Below are 19,833 nucleotides of genomic sequence, written 5' to 3'. Positions count from 1 at the left end.
AGTGACTCCGTTTTCTTTTATTGTCTAATTAACATTAATGACAGACAGCAGTTATATTAGGCTGCTGTCACTTTAAGAGCGAATGACAATATACTGATACATACACGTTTTCTTTCTCAAAGACATAAATGACTTTGTTTACGAGGTTACTTGCAAAGATGGACATTTTGACATACAAGTGTGTATATGAGCAGTTTGTGTATTGAGCGTTCAAGTCCAATTAGGCGGCAAAAATAACTCAGTTTAGTACTCGTGTGCTCACTGAGTAGCGGTTTCAAAATCGCTAAAATTATTGAATATATTTTGAGACAAAAGTCTTGTTAATGATTTTCAGTTTTGTTCAAGGTAAATAAAGCAGCAGTTTTTCTATAACGGAAGATAAAGGCGCCCCCGTTGTTGGGGCTTTAACATGATAATCTTTAACTATATTAACATGATAATAAATAGCTGGCTGACTTTTCCCATTTGTTGACATGACACGGTAAGATTCAGATGGTAAATACCATATCAAGTTAGGTGTCCATCTTAGAGATAATCACCATATTTATAATGAAACCATCATATTTAAAAATATATTAATCATATCATATAATAAAATATAATTTATTGTTACTACTGTAAATCTATATTAAGTTATTATGGGATTTCTTTCAATGCTTTCAAGAATCTTTACTTTTTAAAATAAGATTCTATATTTTTAAAATATATTTTTATATTAACATTTTAATGACAGTATATTTATTGAACAAAAATGAATTCTTTGATTTAACAACATAAACAGAAAATAGTGCAAATTTATTAAAGTGACTGTTTTGAACAAGTATTAACTTAGACATTATTCAAAACATTATTTTAGCTAAAGTATTTGTATAAATAATAAATGATAAATGTGTGCCTTTTACCCCTTACCCGTGTGTGGGGTAAAAGGCCCACCTTGCCACCTCATACATTTATAAGATTTTTAATCAAACAAACAAACCACTTTTATGAGTTATTCACACAAAGTCATCAATAAAAAACTATTTTTTTTTCAGCTATGGGAGTAAATGGGAGTGAAAAACACATTTTTCTGAAGGTGTGCCTTTACCCCCGTTATCGCCCAGCCCTACATGGAAAAGAGCTTTTATCTCTTGCTACTTTTTAACGTCCCTCCTGGTACACTGACAGCCTTGGCTTGACACATATATCATGCATATCTACTCTAAACACTTATAGTGGGGCATAGAAGAACAACAAAAAATAGTGTCAGAAACATAATAATACAAGATGTTATTTCACCAATTCTCTCAAGCAAGTAACAAACATAACCTCTAGAATATTATGTTGAACCGGCACATCAGAGTTTTTATTTTTTTAATAAGAAGTTGGTACCACCACAAGTAAGGTCAACCCCTGTGTTCCATGTGCTGTTGGTAAATGACTCAAGCCACTGCACTTAGCACCACTGCGCCCTTGAGTGAATCTCTTAATCTGTATCTGTGGCTGGCCTGCTACAGCAGAGCTCACAGCTCACAGCTCATTCTGAGTCAGGAGGATCCAGGTTCAAATCGTGCTCTAGGCACTTCTCGGTTCATTCTTCTTGTTGTGCCCTTTATATAAAGCACTCTGCTGCAGTAGTTCCCTGGCACGGCTGCCTCTGCAGATCTTGACCCCCTACTGTGCACATGTAGGATACGAGGAGTGACACAGTACATACAAATTCACTCGATCCTGGGCAAGCGCTGCCTAACACACAGGTGGGCTCCAAAAGTCTGAGATCACAAGTGAAAATGCTTTTGCAATCAGATTATTATATTATATATTGTAATTTTTTTTTTTAATTTCATATATTGAAACATTTTCAGAATTAGCTTTAAATCAGACTGACTGCTTATTTTCTTTAACAAATCTCCAATGACTTTTCCAGGCATGGTGTGACTTCTAGATAAGTGTTTTTTTTTAATATATATATATATATATATATATATATATATATATATATATATATATAATGTAAAAAATTCAAATTTTGATCTATTCGCTAATGAAGCATTCAGACAAATTTGTGAACCTTTTCGAACAATTCAGTGAAAATAAATTGACTCAAAAAATGCTCAAATGCTCACAAACTGGACATCACTATGGCTAGGACTGGGCCTGAAGGTCCCAATATACTTCAAGCGAAATCAAAGAACGAACTGATTTCGAACTAAATCATGCCAAAACGAAATTCGTTTTAGGAGCTTGAAATGTCTTTCCAAAGCAAAATCTCAGGAAAAGTTAACATCTTCGTACTACCATTGGTCTGTGATGATAACGTAATACGAGTTGTACGCTGAGGCGCCGCCTTCTTTCAAGCAGAACTCTTTTCGGACTTTCATCTGTTGAGTCTGTCGAGGAAGGATCTCCACAGGTGAAAACATGAACGGATAGCCGCTTTATAGTATAAAATGAAGTTGTGCTTCTGTTGAAGTGAGGCACTGACAATCTATTGAATAAAATGCCAAATAAATAAACGTGACGTGACTTTACTGGAGTGCTAATTTGCAGAGTTCTTGCAAACATACCCATGTTGTTATAATCAGATGCTTTTCTTATGCTTTCTATAAAAATGGGTGCCGTTTTCTAATTTTTTGTTGTGTTTATTTTGTTACTGAGAGGAAAGCGCACATCATATTTATACAGTAAATTCATCTAAACTCCGCTTTCAGCAGTGTGGGCGGGGTGTTCAATAACAGTATATCGCTGCTCATGTAGTTCGAATTTCCTTTTATCCATAAACGAAGAATGAAAAAGAACTTTGCTGTGAGTATATCGGGGCCTTGAGCCTTGTCTGTGAAACCGGGGGTAAAATTTGCACACAAATTTTGATTTTGAATCCCAAATTTTCAATGTGGTCCCAGACTTTTGGACATAACTGATACAAATGAAATATTTCATTTGTTATTATTACTGATAAAGTAAATAAACAAAACAACTGACACAAATAGCCTTCTTCCGTATGAAGGAAGGCTTTTTATTTAAAACCTAAAAAAAAAAAAAAAAAAAGTTTAAAAGGAAAACAGCACATGGCCAGTGCTTTGACACATCACAAATTTCTTTTATGTCTCTGCTTGCCTTTCACACTCCAGTGAAAGGAGGAAGGTTGAAAATAAGAAGAAAAGCGATGGCATCTTTTGAAGTTTCATTGTATAGGAAAATTTACATCATAAGGCACTGGTAATGCACAAAGATCCAGATACAGTAGATTATCTTCTGTGACTGACAGTAGAGGCAGATGTGTTTTAGATAAGGTGAAAATCTTTTCAAAAAATAAAAGCCAGCTGAGAAATGTAGAGAGAGCTGTCTGTGTTGCATTAGCATTCCTCATTTGAAAATCAAAAAAAAACTCACTGAAATATCTTTAAATGTTCTGTAAAAAAAAAAATGAAATGAAAACTCTGACATCCTTCACTCATCTTCATGTCTTCTAAACCTGTATGAATTTCTTTCTTTCATCGAACAAAAAAGGAGATGTTAAACAGAATGGCAGCTGCAAACTCCATTCACTTTCACTGTATGAAAGTGAGTGAGGCTCTGTCACTAACTTTCTGTATAAAATCTTTTGTGTTCCAAGAAAGTCATACAGGTCTGGAATGACATGATGGTGAGTAAATGAAGACAGAATTGTAATTTTTGGGTGAACTTTAATTAGTAGGAGAGAGAAGGTCTGCTGAATTTAGGATGGGATCTCTTTGTTTTCTACCTGAGAGCTGAGCTGGGTCTTAATCCAGTTGAAGTAGTAGTTCAAGTCACTGCCCTCCATCAGGTCACGTCCCCAGGCAGCCAGCTTGGCTATGATCCTCGCAGCCTGAGGGGAAGAAGAGAAATGTCGCATCAGTGCTTGGAAAAAATTATTTCTGTTAGACGTGGCTTTCATACAGATGCTTCAATATAGGAATATTAAAAAATGCCTTGCCGGTGCTGTGGTTAGCAGACTTGTTTGGGAACAATGAGCTGTGGTCATGAAGACAAATATAGTTTGAACAGAGCTCTCAGTCTCTCTCCCCCATTATTTCCTATCCTCTCTCTGCTCTTCTCTGCATAAAAGTGGCAAGATTCCAAAGGACAATTAACAGCTCTAATTGTGATAAGTAATGGCGACTGTTGCACTAGATCCATCTAAATCATTCAACCTGAAATTAAACATCCCAAATTAATATTTCAGCCAAATGAATATGCAACTGGTGCAGAATATGCTCAAATTATTGGTCAGATGAAGTGATTCACAGAGGGCTCATTCGCTCCCTACAACTGTGTGTGCTATGGTAATGAATGCATTCAGAGCCATTCTGATGTTTCCAGAGACATGACATTTACTCTGCTTGCCATGCAAAAGGGGAACTTCAGAGTGTTTCATTAAGAGCTGAGGTGAGGATGGCAAGGGGAATCAATACCATCCTCGCGCCGCTCAGCACCCTGCGACCGCCGTCTGCCTGAAGGGTAATTAAACTGTGACGACTTCACGCTGTTCTACGTGTACCCCTTAAAATGAGAGTATCCTGGGAAATCGTTTTGCTTTTGAGTGAATGTTCAAAACTAAGCATGAAAATCTCTTTGATGAATTATTGATGGACCCTATTGTACCAATGGGCTCTCAAACAAAAAGTTAGATGTAATGGCCCTGAATGTGAGTTCAATAATCTGGATTGATGTACAAGTTGCTGTTGAATTTAGAACAACTAAATTATTGCTTTAAAGAACAAAACAATGCTGTTGTGTAAAAAGCAGAATACTGTGTGGCAGGCCTTGGATAACACCCTAAATTGGTAATAACTGGCGATTCCTTATTTGTCGATCTGTTTAGGCAATGATGTAATAGCAGAGTAATTACAGGGAAAAGGGAGAAAAAGCTAACTTTGTTCAGTAATTACTTGGAAACATTTTTTTCCCAAGGGAAAAGGTTTGTGTGATATTGGTCCATATTCCATTGTGACTTTGTTATGCAAATGCAGTTGAACCATCAGTAAACACCACCTGCACATTCCTGAAATTAATTTAAGCTCTTGTGCTTGTAGCTGAAATTACTTTTCTTTTACAGAAGAAAATATGAGGTCAAAGCAGGTCAAATGAGCTTCTTAAAATACGTTAAATTAATTTCACTGATATGACAATATAATTTAAGGAATATTAAGGTTGTTTTTTTGACCATAATTGTAATTAAGCACTTTCTTCAGTAAAAAAGTTGACTACATTATTAAATAGTTTACCTAGAACAGTTGTTTTCAGGGGTATGATAATGTGAAATATTGTTCCAATTAAAAAATAATTGTTATTTTAATATATTTTAAAATGTAATGTATTCCTCTGATGGCAAAGATGAATTTTTCAGCAGCCATTATTCCAGTCTTTAGTGTCAGGTGATTATTCAGAAATCATTCTAATATGCTGATTTGGTGCTCAAGAAACATCTTATTATTATTATTATTTTTATTATTATTATTAATGTTGAAAACAGTTATGCTGATTAATATTTTGTGGAAACCTTTCAGGATTCTTTGATAAATATATCGTTCAAAAGAACAACATATATTCGATATAGAATTTTTCTGTAACATTGTAAATATCTTTCCTGTTATTGTTTATTTTTTTCCAACAAGAACAACAACAAAAAAATGCTACTGACCTAAAACTTTTGAACAGTAGTACAGAAGAGGATTAGGGCCAAGCAATAATAAAAAAAATAAAACCATCTCAAGATTAAAGTTGTTAAATTTCGAGAAAAAAGCCGAAATAAAATGTTGAGAATAAACTCGTTAAATTACGAGAAAAAACTCGTTAAATTTCGAGAAAAAAGTCGATAAAATGTCGAGAATAAAGTCATTAAAAATTATGAGAAAAAAGTCATTAAATAACAAGAACAAATGTGTTAAATTATGAGAAAAATGTTGTTAAATTTCGAGAAAAAAGTCGAGAAAATGTTGAGAATAAAGTAATTAAATTACGAGAAAAAAGTAATTAAATAAGGAGAACAAATTTGTTAAATTATGAGAAAAATGTTGTTAAATTATGAGAAAAATGTCATAATTTAACGAATTTGTTCTCATAATTTAATGACTTTTTTCTTGTAATTTAATGACTTTATTCTCAACATTTTATCTAGACTTTTTTCTCGAAATTTAACAACTTTAATCTCGAGATGGTTTTATTTTTTTATTATTGCTTGGCCCTAATTCTCTTCCGTACAGTAGTGTATATTATATTTATTTATTTATTTATTTATTTTTTGTCTGACAGCAACTTACCATGTGAACAGTAAAAAGGTCTTGACGGTTCAGCATTGGAAGGAAATATGACCAGGCTGTATTCTTAGTCTTCTTGGCATAATCAAAGAAGATATTCACTCTCTGATGATTTTCCTGCAGGGTAGAGCAAAAGACTCATTATTGCAACATAAAATTAATGAATTAAAAGATGAGTGATTATAGGAAAATGATCCCAGACACATCTTAGAGTACAGAAAAAGGTTAGAAAAGGTTAATGGTGACACACCAGTGTATTTCATAAGTTGTGCTTTCCTGTAGTGTTTATATTTAATATATATATATATATATATATATATATATATATATATATATAGTAAAAAAAAAATTATTCAGACATTTTTGATATTTTGTATATATTTAAACTAGTCGGTGCAGGACACTATAGTTCATTTATGTAAGTGAGGATAGCAAAATGGAGAACACTATGACATATTATAATCAAAAAATCTTCATACAGTGGACTACCAGTAAAATTGAAAATAAATTTGGAACCAAAAATTATTTAGACACTTTGACCTGACCATGTCTTGCTTAAGTGTTGTCCGATATAATTAAGATGATTTTTTTCTAATACAGTTTAACTCTGAGATCTTGTCATATTTTATTACCATTTTTTTAAATATAGTGAATAAACTGAAAAGTTCAAGGTGTCTGAATAAATTTTGGTTTGACTGTATTTTTAAAAATGTACAATCAAATTATTTTAGATAATCTGATTATTTTCTATAATGTACCTCCATTTCACTGGCACTAAAGCATGAGCTATACATGGAAGCATTGTCGTGTCGTTTAAAAATCATGTAAAAGAAACTTGACTAAACAGCAGATGCAGGGTGAGACAGACTGTTCATTTTTTCCATTTCCCCAGAGACACATTTATAAAATAAAATTATATTTTAAATGGAAAGAGGAGTCTGTTTATCGTGTTTTCAAAATTATAACCACTTTGCATATGAATAGAAGATCTCATCACAGAGGCATAGGCTAAATGAGTTGTGAGAGGGCGAGTCACTGTATGAATACAGAAATACTCAGTATAGACACTGCAGCACACAGAACCGCAGACTCCACATAATCAACTGAAAATGGGTTTTATGAAGGCCATCTATCAGCACAAACTTAAAGGGTTATTTCACCCCAAAATGAAAATTCTGTCATTAATTAGTTATTTTTAATGAAAGCTTTCTGACTCGTCCATAGCCAGCAATTTATCTACCACTTTCAAGGTCCAGAAAGGTACTAAAGACATCTTTAAAATAGTCCACGTGACTGCAGTGGTTCAACCTTAGTATTATTGAAGTGATGAGAATATTTTGTGCACAAAATGACAAAATTAATGACTTTATTCAACAATAGCTTCTATTCAGTGTCATTCACTTAAGCTGTTTACTTTCAGCGCTTCCAGGTTCTACGTCAGAACGCCGGCTCAGTATTGGCCGACGCTGTTCACAAGAGCAGTGGACTATATTAATGATGTCTTTAGTACCTTTGTGGACCTTGAAAGGGGTAGTTAAATTGCTGTCTATGGAAGAATCAGAGAGCTCTCGGATTTCATCAAAAATATCTTAATTTGTGTTCCGAAGATGAACTAAGGTCTTACGGGTTTGGAATGACATGAGTGTGAGTGATGACAAAATATACAGAAAAAAGACTAAGCTAAAGCAGGATTGACAGAGTGACATTATAATTCACAATCAGCTCAAGGACCTGACATTTTTTTCTTTTTGAACATTTGCAAGACCAAGGCTGTGAAGAGACAAAAGCAAATGTCATAGAAATACTCATGCAACTGTCTGCATTTCTCATTTCAATCCACTCTACAATAGATAATATAGGGTCAGTTTATGTGTTATAAATGAATACTCCAAAGCTTTTAAGTCTGACAGGCTATGAGAAAACAGAGATTAGATTTGGACTTTTTACATCTCTGAAATGGTGTGCCTTTTTACCTGCAGCGTGTCATCAATCAGGGTCAGGATGTACTGAACTGTTTGCTCCTTAGAAATATGAGCCATAAGGTTGAGGAAGGTCTTTGCACACTACAATAAAATATGTGAGAAGAAATGGTTAAATCTATAGACTTGCATAGAAATACAACAATTTAATTTATAGCTTTAATATATATAAAAGGGTCCCTAAGGTCTCAAAACTAACCAAAAATAAAATCAAAAACATACCTACAGCTCTGTAGTTCAGTTATACAAAATTAATGTGGTACATTTCTCTCTTTTTTTCAAGCTAAACAGGGTAGGAGAGGCAAAACAAATCAGGAAAGAATGTGATAAGAACCTGATGGCCTTCTTTTGTCAGAATTGCTTGCTTTTCTTCAGACATGGCAACCTCAAACTTCTTAATAAACTCACAGTCCTCGGCTGAGATCATCTGGCCCCTGAAAAGCATGAAACTCACCAATGACTTAAGGGAGATAAGCTCAACAAAAGGCAATTTAACAAAAGACATCAATTATTCACATATATTTTGCAAATTTGCTCTCACTTGCTTTTTTCATTGTTTTAATCTGTCCAATTGACAGATTAAAACAATATTCATTCTCAAGATCTCACAGGTGCGGGGGTGGGCTGATGGGTTGGGACTCATTGATAAAACTGTCACTTGTCCCACTGGGTCCTATTTATCACATACATGTGTCATTATGTATTAAAAATGTCAGTATCATTTCTGGCTATTACAAATTAAAAATATACTCTTCTAATTAAATCCAATATAAGAACAGTAACTGTTTCCTATAGGGTGATAAAATACATTTTATTGAGCTCTGCTTTGTCCTTCAAGACTTAAAAGCAATAGTATAAGAAAACCATGAAACTCTGAACTGTAATTTTTGACTTTTACTCTGATTCTCAAATAGTGTACTTGTGTTATTGCCTTCCTAATAATGTCACGTTTATGTCACGTTCATGTCTGAGTTTGAGTTTAGTTTGAGTGGACTTGTAGTTGGTATGGTTTTTCATTGTTTTCTTCCTTTGTTAACGTTTGTGTGTGTGTGTGTGTGTGTGTGTGTGTGTGTGTGTGTGTGTGTGTGTGTGTGTGTGTGTGTGTGTGTGTGTGTGTGTGTGTGTGTGTGTGTGTGTGTGTGTGTGTGTGTGTGTGTGTGTGTGTGTGTGTATATATCTATATATACACTACCGTTCAAAAGTTTGGGATCGGTAAGATTTTTAATGTTTTTAAAAGAAGTTTTGTTTGCTCACCAAGGGTGCATTTACTTAATTAAAAATACAGTAAAAAAAGTAATATTGTGAAATATTATTACAATTTAAAATGACTGTTTTCTATTTTAAAATATTTTAAAATGTAACTTATTCTTGTGTTGGCAAAGCTGAATTTTCAGCATTGTTAATCCAGTCTTCAGTGTCACATGATCCTTCAGAAATCATTCTAATATGATGAATAGTTCCTCAAGAAATATTATTGTTTACAAAATATTTGTGTACAATATTTTTTTTCAGGATTCTTTGATGAATAGAAAGTAAAAAAGAACTGTGTTTATTTGAAATATAATCTTTCATAACATTTTAAATGTCTTTACTGTCACTTTTGATCGATTTAATGCATCCTTGCTGAATAAAAGTATTCATTTCTTTAATTTCTTTTCAAAAAAATAAAAATAAAAATTCTTACTGACCCCAAACTTTTGAACGGTAGAGTAAAATGTTACAAAAGCTTTGTATTTTAGATAAATGCTGTTCTTTTAAACTTTCTATTCATTTTTTCAGGAATCTTGAAAAAAAGTACACAACTATTTTCAACATTGATAATAACAAATATTTCTTGAGGAACTATTCATCATATTAGAATGATTTCTGAAGGATCATGTGACACTGAAGACTGGAGTAATGATGCTGAAAATTCAGCTTTGCCAACACGAGGTGTGTGTGTGTGTGTGTGTGTGTGTGTGTGTGTGTGTGTGTGTGTGTGTGTGTGTGTGTGTGTGTGTGTGTGTGTGTGTGTGTGTGTGTGTGTGTGCTTTTGTTTATATTACATTGTGGGGACCAAATGTCCCCATGATGTAATATAAACCTGAGTTCACCTACATCGTGGGGACCAGCCAGCGGTCCCCACAATGTAAATGGGTTTATAAATCATATAGAATGAGTTTTTGTGAAAAAGTAAAAGTTTGCACAGTTTCCTGTGAGGGTTAGGTTTAGGGGTAGGGGCAGGGTAGGGGGATAGAATGTACAGTTTGTTCAGTGTAAAATGCATTGAAGTCTATGGAAAGTCCCCACAATTCACAAAAACAAACATGTGTGTGTGTGTGTGTGTGTGTGTGTGTGTGTATGTGTGTGAGTATGTGTATGTATGTATGTGTGTGAGTATGTGTATGTATGTATGTGTGTGAGTATGTGTATGTATGTATGTGTGTGAGTATGTGTATGTATGTATGTGTGTGAGTATGTGTATGTGTGTATGTGTATGTATGTATGTATGTATGTATGTATGTATGTATGTATGTATGTATGTATGTATGTATTATATATATATATATATATATATATATATATATATATATATACATACATACTAGGGCTGCACGATTAATCGCATGCTATTCTCACGCGCATTTCGTCAGTAAAGCCGGTTCCCTGATTACCGCTAAATCGCCATCACCTGCTTTTAAACGGAGCGCCTTTTATTAGACAGAGCCGTAGTTCACAGACAAGCCACGCAATATCGCGTTCATTATCGCAGGCGATTCATCTGCGATATGAACGCGATATTGCGTGGCTTTTCAGTGATCTACGGCTCTGTCTATTAAGAGAATAGCATGCGATTAATCGTGCAGCCCTAATATATACACACACACATACATACATACATACATACACACATATTATATATATATATATTATTAGTAGTCAACATTTGAAGTGGATCAAAAAAAGTTCATCAAAGTTGTCCTAAGAACTAGGTTGTCCTAAGAATATATGTAGCTTGTTTTTAGTTATTCCTTTATTCCAATCTCATCAATCTTTAGTGGTTGTTCTGCTGATTTGTGTATTCTGAAACCTCTGAGTGTTGATATTTTGAGTTAGTGTTTTATAAAATTTTAGGCCCTGCTCTTTTTCTTTGCTGCAAACTTGCAGTGACAAAAGACCAGAACAGACTCTCGCAGGGGGGTCGTTCCCTCGAAGAACACACACAGGAGTTTTTAGATCTGGCCACAGTCTACGCACTGCATGCAAGTCTGTTTCGTTGCCCAGCAGCAAGTCTGTTTGTCGCTGATGATGGTTTATAGCAGAATGAAATAACAACAACCAAAAAACATCACAAATATATAACAAATCCACTACTATTTAAGTGTTTAGGATCAGTAAGATTTTGTTAAAAAAAACAATGTTTTCTTTTTGTTTGATCAAAAATACAATAAAACAGTAATATTGTGAGACATTATTACAATTTAAGTAACTGTTGCAACCCTCTACAATGTGTGGGTAAATCACTTGCATATGCGACAAAATTTTCACGCTTGGCGACTCAATGTCTGTAAAAATTGTTAGATTTTACTCACCAGTGTTTAAGTTAGAGGCTAAGTATATTTTCACTTGCCGTCACCTGTATTGAACCCTCTGACTGAGCACTTGAGTTTTGCTCTCCGTCTTCAAAGCGCACTTTTGCAATTCATCTAAATGGATGCACAGCATATTTGATGCACCATAAATTGTAGTGTGAAGGCACCCCACTTGCCGTTGCTTAGCTGAGAGTGCTCTGTGTTTCTCTCACACACACATAGAGAGCGAGAGAGTCTTACATATCACGTAGAATTGATGCGCTACATGTAAATGATATTCTTTGTTGTATTTTCCCGTCAAAACGGATTTCATTTGTAATTATTCAGCCTTTAAAGCAGTGGTCACCAACCTTTTTAAACCCAAGATCCCTGACCTCGACCTTTATGAAAGACAAGATCTACTTGATAGAAAAAGACAGCCCAGATTGTATTTAGTTTTTTTTAGTTTTTTTTCGTGGCCAATTTAGATTCTGATTTATTTATTTATTTTTTACAAGCCATTTGGCCAGTTCACATACTGGTTGCAGATATTTATTATTATTATTATTATTATTATTAACAAAAATACATAGCCATTTCAAATTAGAGGGAACCACTGATTTTTAATCACAATCCAAACAAAGATGCTTTCACATTGCATGAGCAGTTATTTTTTTTTATTTGAATTAATTGAGATTTAATTTCAAGATTTAAAGCAAAAACACAATGGTCTGACTTTATCTTTGTGAAATTATATGCTACACAAAAAAGCTTGAAACAAAAACAGCAGGCTGAATGAGACATAAATTCACTCTCTGACAGCAGGTGGCGCTTATGGAGCAGCAGTGATACAGTGTTTCCTTGGTTACCGATGTAAACAAAGCTGAACTGCGCTAATAATTAGCTACTTTATTCGGAGGTAAGATGAAAATAAAATGCCATTACCATCGATTTTTTTCTGAAGACAGTAATTCCTTTTAGAGATGCATTCATATAACCCTTCACCCCTAATTCAATATTTATATTTTCTTCCTATATTTCGAGCATCGTGAACAGTAAGCTGCTCTGCCTGCTACAGAATTTTCTCCTCTTCGCGTCCGTCTTCAGCATCTCTGCCCTCTTGTTAATGGTCGTTTACAGACATGATGTGGGCTATTTACCTTTATCACTGTCCCAGTAGCTCCTGAAAATAACAGAAAAATAAATACAAAAATACAGTACAAAGACTGGAGAAATGTAATGTATTTTTGTACATTTCATATTTCTGTTGTTTTCGCGAGCTACTGGAACAGTGATAAAGATCGATCGCGATCGACGGGTTGGTGACCACTGCTTTAAAGGGTTAGTTCACCCAAAAATGAAAATTCTGTCATTTATTACTCACCCTCATGTCGTTCCACACCTGTAAGACCTTTGTTCATCTTCAGAACACAAATTAAGATATTTTTGATGAAATCCGATTGGTATATAACTCGTCTATAGACAGCAATTTAACCACCACTTTCAAGGTCCAGAAAGGTACTAAAAACATTGTTAAAAAAGTCGATGTAACTGCAAAGGTTCAATCTTAATTTTATGAAGTGACAAGAATACTTTTTGTGCGTAAAAACAAAACAAAAATAACTTTATTCAACAATATCTTCTCTTCTGTGTAATTTTCATTCGCTGTTTACGTTCAAGCACTTCCAGGTTCTACGTCAGAATGCCGACTCATTATTGGTGAATGCGTCAAGCTGCTCACATGTACAGCCTCTGCCAATACTGAGCACGCGTTCTGACGTAAAACCTGGAAGCACTGAACATAAACAGCATAAAAACATCATAAACGTTGTTCAACAAACATTGAACCACTGTAGTCACATCGACTGTTTTAACAATGTTTTTAGTACCTTTCTGGACCTTGAATGTGGTGGTTAAATTGCTGTCTATGGATGAGACATATACCTCTCAGATTCCATCAAAAATATCTTATAGGTTTGGAACGGCATGAAAGTGAGTAATTACAGAATTTTCATTTTTGAAAAGGTGCTACAGAGGATGTTTTCGCCGACTGAGAAACCAAAGACTGTTAGTGAGTTTTTGAAATGAGCGCATGCGTAAGAACAGCCCCCCTCCTTCACAGCTCATTTTGAGGGAATGCCTCCCAAAACTCGTGCACGAGTATTCGAACACGAGTGTTTACCACTGGCATTCGCTGTGTCGTGTTAGTGGATTTATTATGTCGGACTCACTGCAGGTAACTCATGATCTGCAGTTGTTACTCCCGTCTCCTGACAAAAACATCGCAAGCGGCGCCTGTGGAGTGTGGAAAGTTACTGGAGCGCGCATCCGCACACGTCTCTCACAAGGAACGTCACGGCAGTGATTGACAAGCCAGAGGGCCATGATCGCATAAACGGTTGGCTGATGTTTTTAATGCCCTACCTCGTGCACAGATGATGTATATTAATATTATTCCTTTCAGTGCACCTAATAAATAGCCTTTTATCAGTTAGTAAAGACAGTTTCAAGTAATATTGCAAAAATTTATAAAACAAAACATCCTCTGTAGCACCTTTAAGGACACAGAGAAGCCACTGCCGGTTTCTTCGGTAGTTGGTGGAATTAATGCGCAAGTCCTCACCCATTACCGTCCCTGTTTTGATTTTAGCAAATCTGTTCTAGTGAACACAGACAACATGATTAATTTTCATTAATCTAGCTCATCAGACTGCAGATAGTTTTATATTTTTATTAGTAGTAGAAATGTTTATTTTATTATATATATATATATATATATATAATATTATATATATATATATATATATATATATATATATTAATGTATTTTATAATGTATAATGTTTTATAATGTATTTTATAATGTAATTTACTCCTGTGTTGGCAAAGATTATTTTTTGGCAGCCATTATTTCAGTCTTCAGTGTCACATGATCATATTCAAAGCATTCTAATATGCTGATTTGGTGCTCAAGAAACATTTATCATTATCAATGCTGAAAATAGTTGTGCTGCTTAATTTTGTGGATGAAAGTTGTTTGATGAATAGAACGTTTAAAAGAACAGCATTTATTTGAAATATATAAATATAATTTCTGTATTTTTGTAACAATTTAAAAAGTTTTAACTGTTACGTTTCATCAATTTAATGCATCAGGTGCTGAATAAAAATATAAATTTCTTTCAAAAAAAGAAAAGAAATTTTAAAAAATATAAAATAAAATAAAAAAAGTTACTGACATCAAACTTTTGAATGATGCAAATTACTAACCCACAGACAGAAGAAGGGAAAAAAAAACAAAAAAAAACTTAGATCACAAATCAGTCATATAAAGACCCTGACTTTAATGAAACGCAGTGAAGAGGCTCTAACTATACTACCATGTAAACAGTAAATATCACACATAGGTTAAAAGAGTAAACTTATTTTATAAACATTTTGATGGGTAAAAAAAACAAACAAAAACTTTTGGCTTAGTTGGTAAATAACATTAAGGGAGGACTATGCATATGCAAAATGACAAGACTTAAAACATTCAATGTCAGAAACAGACACACACACACACACACACACACACACACACACCCTCCATTATCACGGTCACAAGACAATGACACAAACACAGTTTCCTTCAAGAATCCAGACCTTGTTCCTGTTTTAGAGAAGTATTACACAAAAGAAAATTTTAGCAAACATGCAAAGCCCATTTTATTTGTGTCAAACATTGAAACTAAGATGTGATCAAAATTCTGAAGATACAACTGCTTTATTCTTGTTTCATAGTCAGAGTAATAAAAACTAGTGAGCTGACTACACTGACAGCATTTTAGGCATCAAGGCTTCAAAGTTTAGATTTCTTAAAACAATCATTCATGAATGAAACAAATCTTTATTATGAGCTCCATAAAGAAGGTTTAAACTAAAGTCAGCATTAAACGTAAGTTTCAATAGTCTTTTCAGCTTATTGTGACGTATATTCAAGTTAAATGTATTCTCGAACAAGAAAAAATGTAGGGTGGAAGTTAATTTTGTCCATAGGGAATTGATTGTGGTCTGCTATTGTTGTGATCTCATGTGAGTGACAGGTTGTCCCGCCCTCGTGCCAGTAAGCGCATCATCAGGGAAAAGATGTTGTTACAAGAGGGAAGGAGAATTTATTCTGATTAAAGAGGGCACATGCATTTTATAAATAATAATTATGTGTACAGATTAATAATTTATAATAAATACTGAAATATTCAATTTAAAAAAACAAAACAAGAATTGTCGATTTTGATTTCATGGTGACAAAAGCTCAGTATGTTGTGACAGTTTCCAATGAGGCCTAATAATTCTTTCAGATTTCAGAATGAATAGTTTGGGAGAGAAAAACAGAAGCAGAAGTGATATTCAGATGTACTCACTGTAGGTAGGACTGCCAGTTGACCTTGTTTGCTCGAACCTCTGCGGCCTTGGCTGCGATGATGTTGGTAGGGACGGCAGCATCCACTGCCCCTCGGATATCCATCTTGAGTTTTATATATTAGGACCTTAAACCTGAACACAATATCAAATCGTCATGTGCCATCCTAAAAAAGGCCACAATGTTTTCATACTGCAGCATCTGTAACTGTTACTCATTCCGCTCATAAAAAGAGGTTAGAAACATAGATGACAAGACTAAATGTTGAATAAATATTACATGCGAATACTGCGCAAAAGGGACGGTGTGTTGTTAATACAGATTATAAAAATGATTTAGCATCGTAGTAGGGGTCGTGTAACAGCTAGCTAAGGTTGAACGGGTAAAAAGGCGAATTATAACTTCATTTAAAATGTAAATGAGATTAACTAAATTTGTCGGACGTGTGGACACGGCATTTCGACATAATATGATCAATTTATTAAGTTACATGTCTTGTAAACAAAACAACCACTGAATGGACAGAGCCACTGACAACTGCTAATGCTAGAAAACAGAGGGTTAGATTTGTAGCGCCTTCCGTCTGTGTTTAATAAGACGACGCTACACGGTTATCAAGCACTTATTTGTGAACCCGATAAGCAATATTTCTAGTAGAAATATTAGAAATATATTTGACTTCACGTACCTGCTGCCTTTTGCTGTCAAATTGCTACAAGACGTCACGGGATCGATATCACGTGATGCTGTCATGTGAGCGGGCCAACGAATTAACCCTTTAAAGAGTCATTTCAGTGGCGAGGAGGATTTTGATTCACTCGAATAGTTTGTCTCTAGTGTCGCAGGGTTTTATAATAGGCCTACCGAGGTCCCAAAACTGAGTTTGATAGCGGGGTTTCTAATCTAACCCCCGGTTAAAAGTGTCCATTTTGTCATGTAAGTGGGGGGTAGCATAAATTATTTGTCAATAGCTGTTTTTCTTAATCTTTCTTTTTCTCTGTCTCCTTATTTTGCCCTGTATGTCCTCCCTTCCCAAAGCTGAGCTTTGATTAAAGGATTAGTCCACTTTTAAATAAAATTTTCCTGATAATTTACTCACCCCCATGTCATCCAATATGTTCATGTCTTTCTTTCGTCAGTCGAAAAGAAATTAAGGTTTTTGATGAAAACATTCCAGGATTATTCTCCTTATAGTGGACATCAGTGGCCTCCAGACGGTTGAAGGTCAAAATTACAGTTTCAGTGCAGCTTCAAAGGGCTTTAAATGATACCAGACAAGGAATAAGGGTCTTACCTAGCGAAACGATCAGTCATTTTCGAATAAAATACAACTGTATATGCTTTATAAACACAAAATGTCGCCTTGCACGTGCTTCCGCTTTCCGTTTCTTCAAAAAGATTACGTTGTATGTCCTATTCTACTTACGGAAAAAAAATGAAACTGGCGCTGCGTTCATTCCTTAAGTTGAATAGGGAAGGCGTAGGACATTCAGCGTAAGCTTTTTGTAGAGTACAGAAAGCGGAAGCACGTGCAAGGTGACATTTTGTGTTTATAAAGCATATACAGTTGTATTTTATTCGAAAATGACCGATCGAGACCCTTATTCCTCATCTGGTATAATTTAAAGCCCTTTGAAGCTGCACTGAAACTGTAACCGTCTGGAGACCATTGAGGTCCACTATAAGGAGAAAAAAGCTGGAATGTTTTCATCAAAAACCTTAATTTCTTTTCGACTGAAGAAAGAAAAACACAAACATCTTGGATGACATGGGGGGGGGAGTAAATTATCAGGAAAATTTTATTTTAAAGTAGACTAATCCTTTAATACATTTACGTCTGTGTCAGTGAATAAAGTATCCATAGACGGGGTCAACTGATATTTATGTTTTATGAATCATTCTATTTTAGACAAGTTAATTTACTAAAAGGCTACCAGGAAAGCTAGGTAACTAAGTTTATTCAACTAATTCAGAAAATGTGCACATTTATTATTAATCTTGTGCCTGTGCAAAAAAGGCTTGGTTAATATTTCTTGTCTTGTCACATTGACAGTTACGAATTACTTTACATTAGCCTACATGAATCGTTCACAAATTATACATTTTCAATTCAAAATGGCGAAATTGAACAAAAAGTTTATTAGTTTGCATCCCCGATTATTTCTGTCGGTCGTTTAACATTTCTATTGTAAAACAGCTGTCAAATATTAAATGTTTAGTTTAGTTAGCCTACATGTTATGCGCTGGAATTCGTTTTGCGCTAAAATTTGTTATTCCTTATTCAAAGACTATATTAAATGAAATAGGGTCATTTATTTACAGCTATATGTCATCATACCTTGAATCAAATTAAAGGGATAGTTCACCCAAAAATGAAAATTTGATGTTTACCTGCTTATTCCCAGGGCATCCAAGATGTAGGTGACTTTGTTTCCTCAGTAGAAAGCAAATGATTATTTTTAACTCCAACCGTTGCGGTCTGTCAGTCGTATAATGCGAGTGAATGGGAACTTTGTCTATAAGAGTAAAAAAAAACATGCACAGACAAATCCAAATTAAACCCTGTGGCTCATGACGACATATTGATGTCCTAAGACACAAAACGATCAGTTTGTGTGAGAAACCGAACAACTGCCTTGAGCATAAGTGCGAGAGATCAGAGCGCGTTTTCTGACCTCACTAACCGGATGTGCAGGGCAGTTGGTGTATTAGAGGTAAAAAATGATATAAATACTGTTCGGTTTCTCACACAAACCAATCGTTTCGTGTCTTAGGACATCAATGTGTCGTCACGAGCCGCAGGGTTTAATTTGGATTTATCTGTGCATGTTTTTTTTTGTTACTCTTATAGATGAATTTCCCATTGACTCGCATTATACGACTGACAGACGGCAACGGTTGGAGTTAAAAATCATCATTTGTGTTCTACTGAAGAAACAAAGTCACCTACATCTTGGATGCGCTGGGGGTAAGCAGATGAACATCAAATTTTTCATTTTTGGGTGAACTATCCCTTTAATTTGATTCAAGGTATGATGACATATAGCTGTAAATAAATGACCCTATTTCATTTAATATAGTCTTTGAATAAGGAATAACAAATTTTAGGCTATTATAATGTAAAATTCAGACTAACAAGTAAATATTAAAATTGTAATAGCAAATAAAGTTTAAACAAAAATAAGATCTATCTTATCCTAGTTTATACTAAATTCCGAAGTATCGTATTTAACAGATGAAGATTGAGAAAATTAGAGATTACCCAAAAGTAATATGAAAGGAGAGGTAGAAAAGAAGCAGAAGTGAAGAACAAAATAAGAGCAAACAAATATATATAGACACATATACATAGATATATACATATATATATATATATATATATATATATATATATATATATATATACATACATATATACATATAGCCTATAGTATAATGCAGGAAACTTACATCCTCCTAAACGTGTGTTTTGGTCTGATAAGAAAAGGTCAAACAAACTTATCCATTATGCCAAAGTTGGTGTAACGGCTAGGTCAGCGTGACGAAAATAGATAGACAAGGTGTGGTTTTGACACCTTTAAGACTTTTAAGAGAGAATGGCAGATCTTGCATTATCTCATGAATGCAGAGATAGAAAAAGA

The 19,833-nt window shown here is 34.4% G+C and overlaps 1 protein-coding gene across 2 annotated transcripts in view; it reads right to left on the bottom strand.

Annotated features, from left to right (window-relative positions):
- atp6v1h (ATPase H+ transporting V1 subunit H) overlaps window positions 1-16,976 on the bottom strand; it is a 51,606-nt gene extending 34,630 nt beyond the window's left edge. For both annotated transcript variants that reach the window (XM_067362631.1, XM_067362632.1), the window contains exons 1-6: window positions 16,881-16,976; window positions 16,194-16,326; window positions 8,574-8,673; window positions 8,234-8,323; window positions 6,264-6,377; window positions 3,725-3,829 (exon numbers count right to left, since the gene is read on the bottom strand). In XM_067362631.1, the coding sequence (XP_067218732.1) occupies window positions 3,725-3,829; window positions 6,264-6,377; window positions 8,234-8,323; window positions 8,574-8,673; window positions 16,194-16,297 (513 nt within the window). In that variant the 5' untranslated portion in view covers window positions 16,298-16,326; window positions 16,881-16,976. The remainder of the gene's footprint in view (window positions 1-3,724; window positions 3,830-6,263; window positions 6,378-8,233; window positions 8,324-8,573; window positions 8,674-16,193; window positions 16,327-16,880) is intronic.
- Window positions 16,977-19,833: the final 2,857 nt, after the last annotated feature.

This window comes from Chanodichthys erythropterus, chromosome 16, assembly GCF_024489055.1.
Source record: "Chanodichthys erythropterus isolate Z2021 chromosome 16, ASM2448905v1, whole genome shotgun sequence".
In the NCBI taxonomy this organism is placed as follows: Eukaryota; Metazoa; Chordata; class Actinopteri; order Cypriniformes; family Xenocyprididae; genus Chanodichthys; species Chanodichthys erythropterus.
This window is presented reverse-complemented; position numbering and strand designations above follow the sequence as displayed.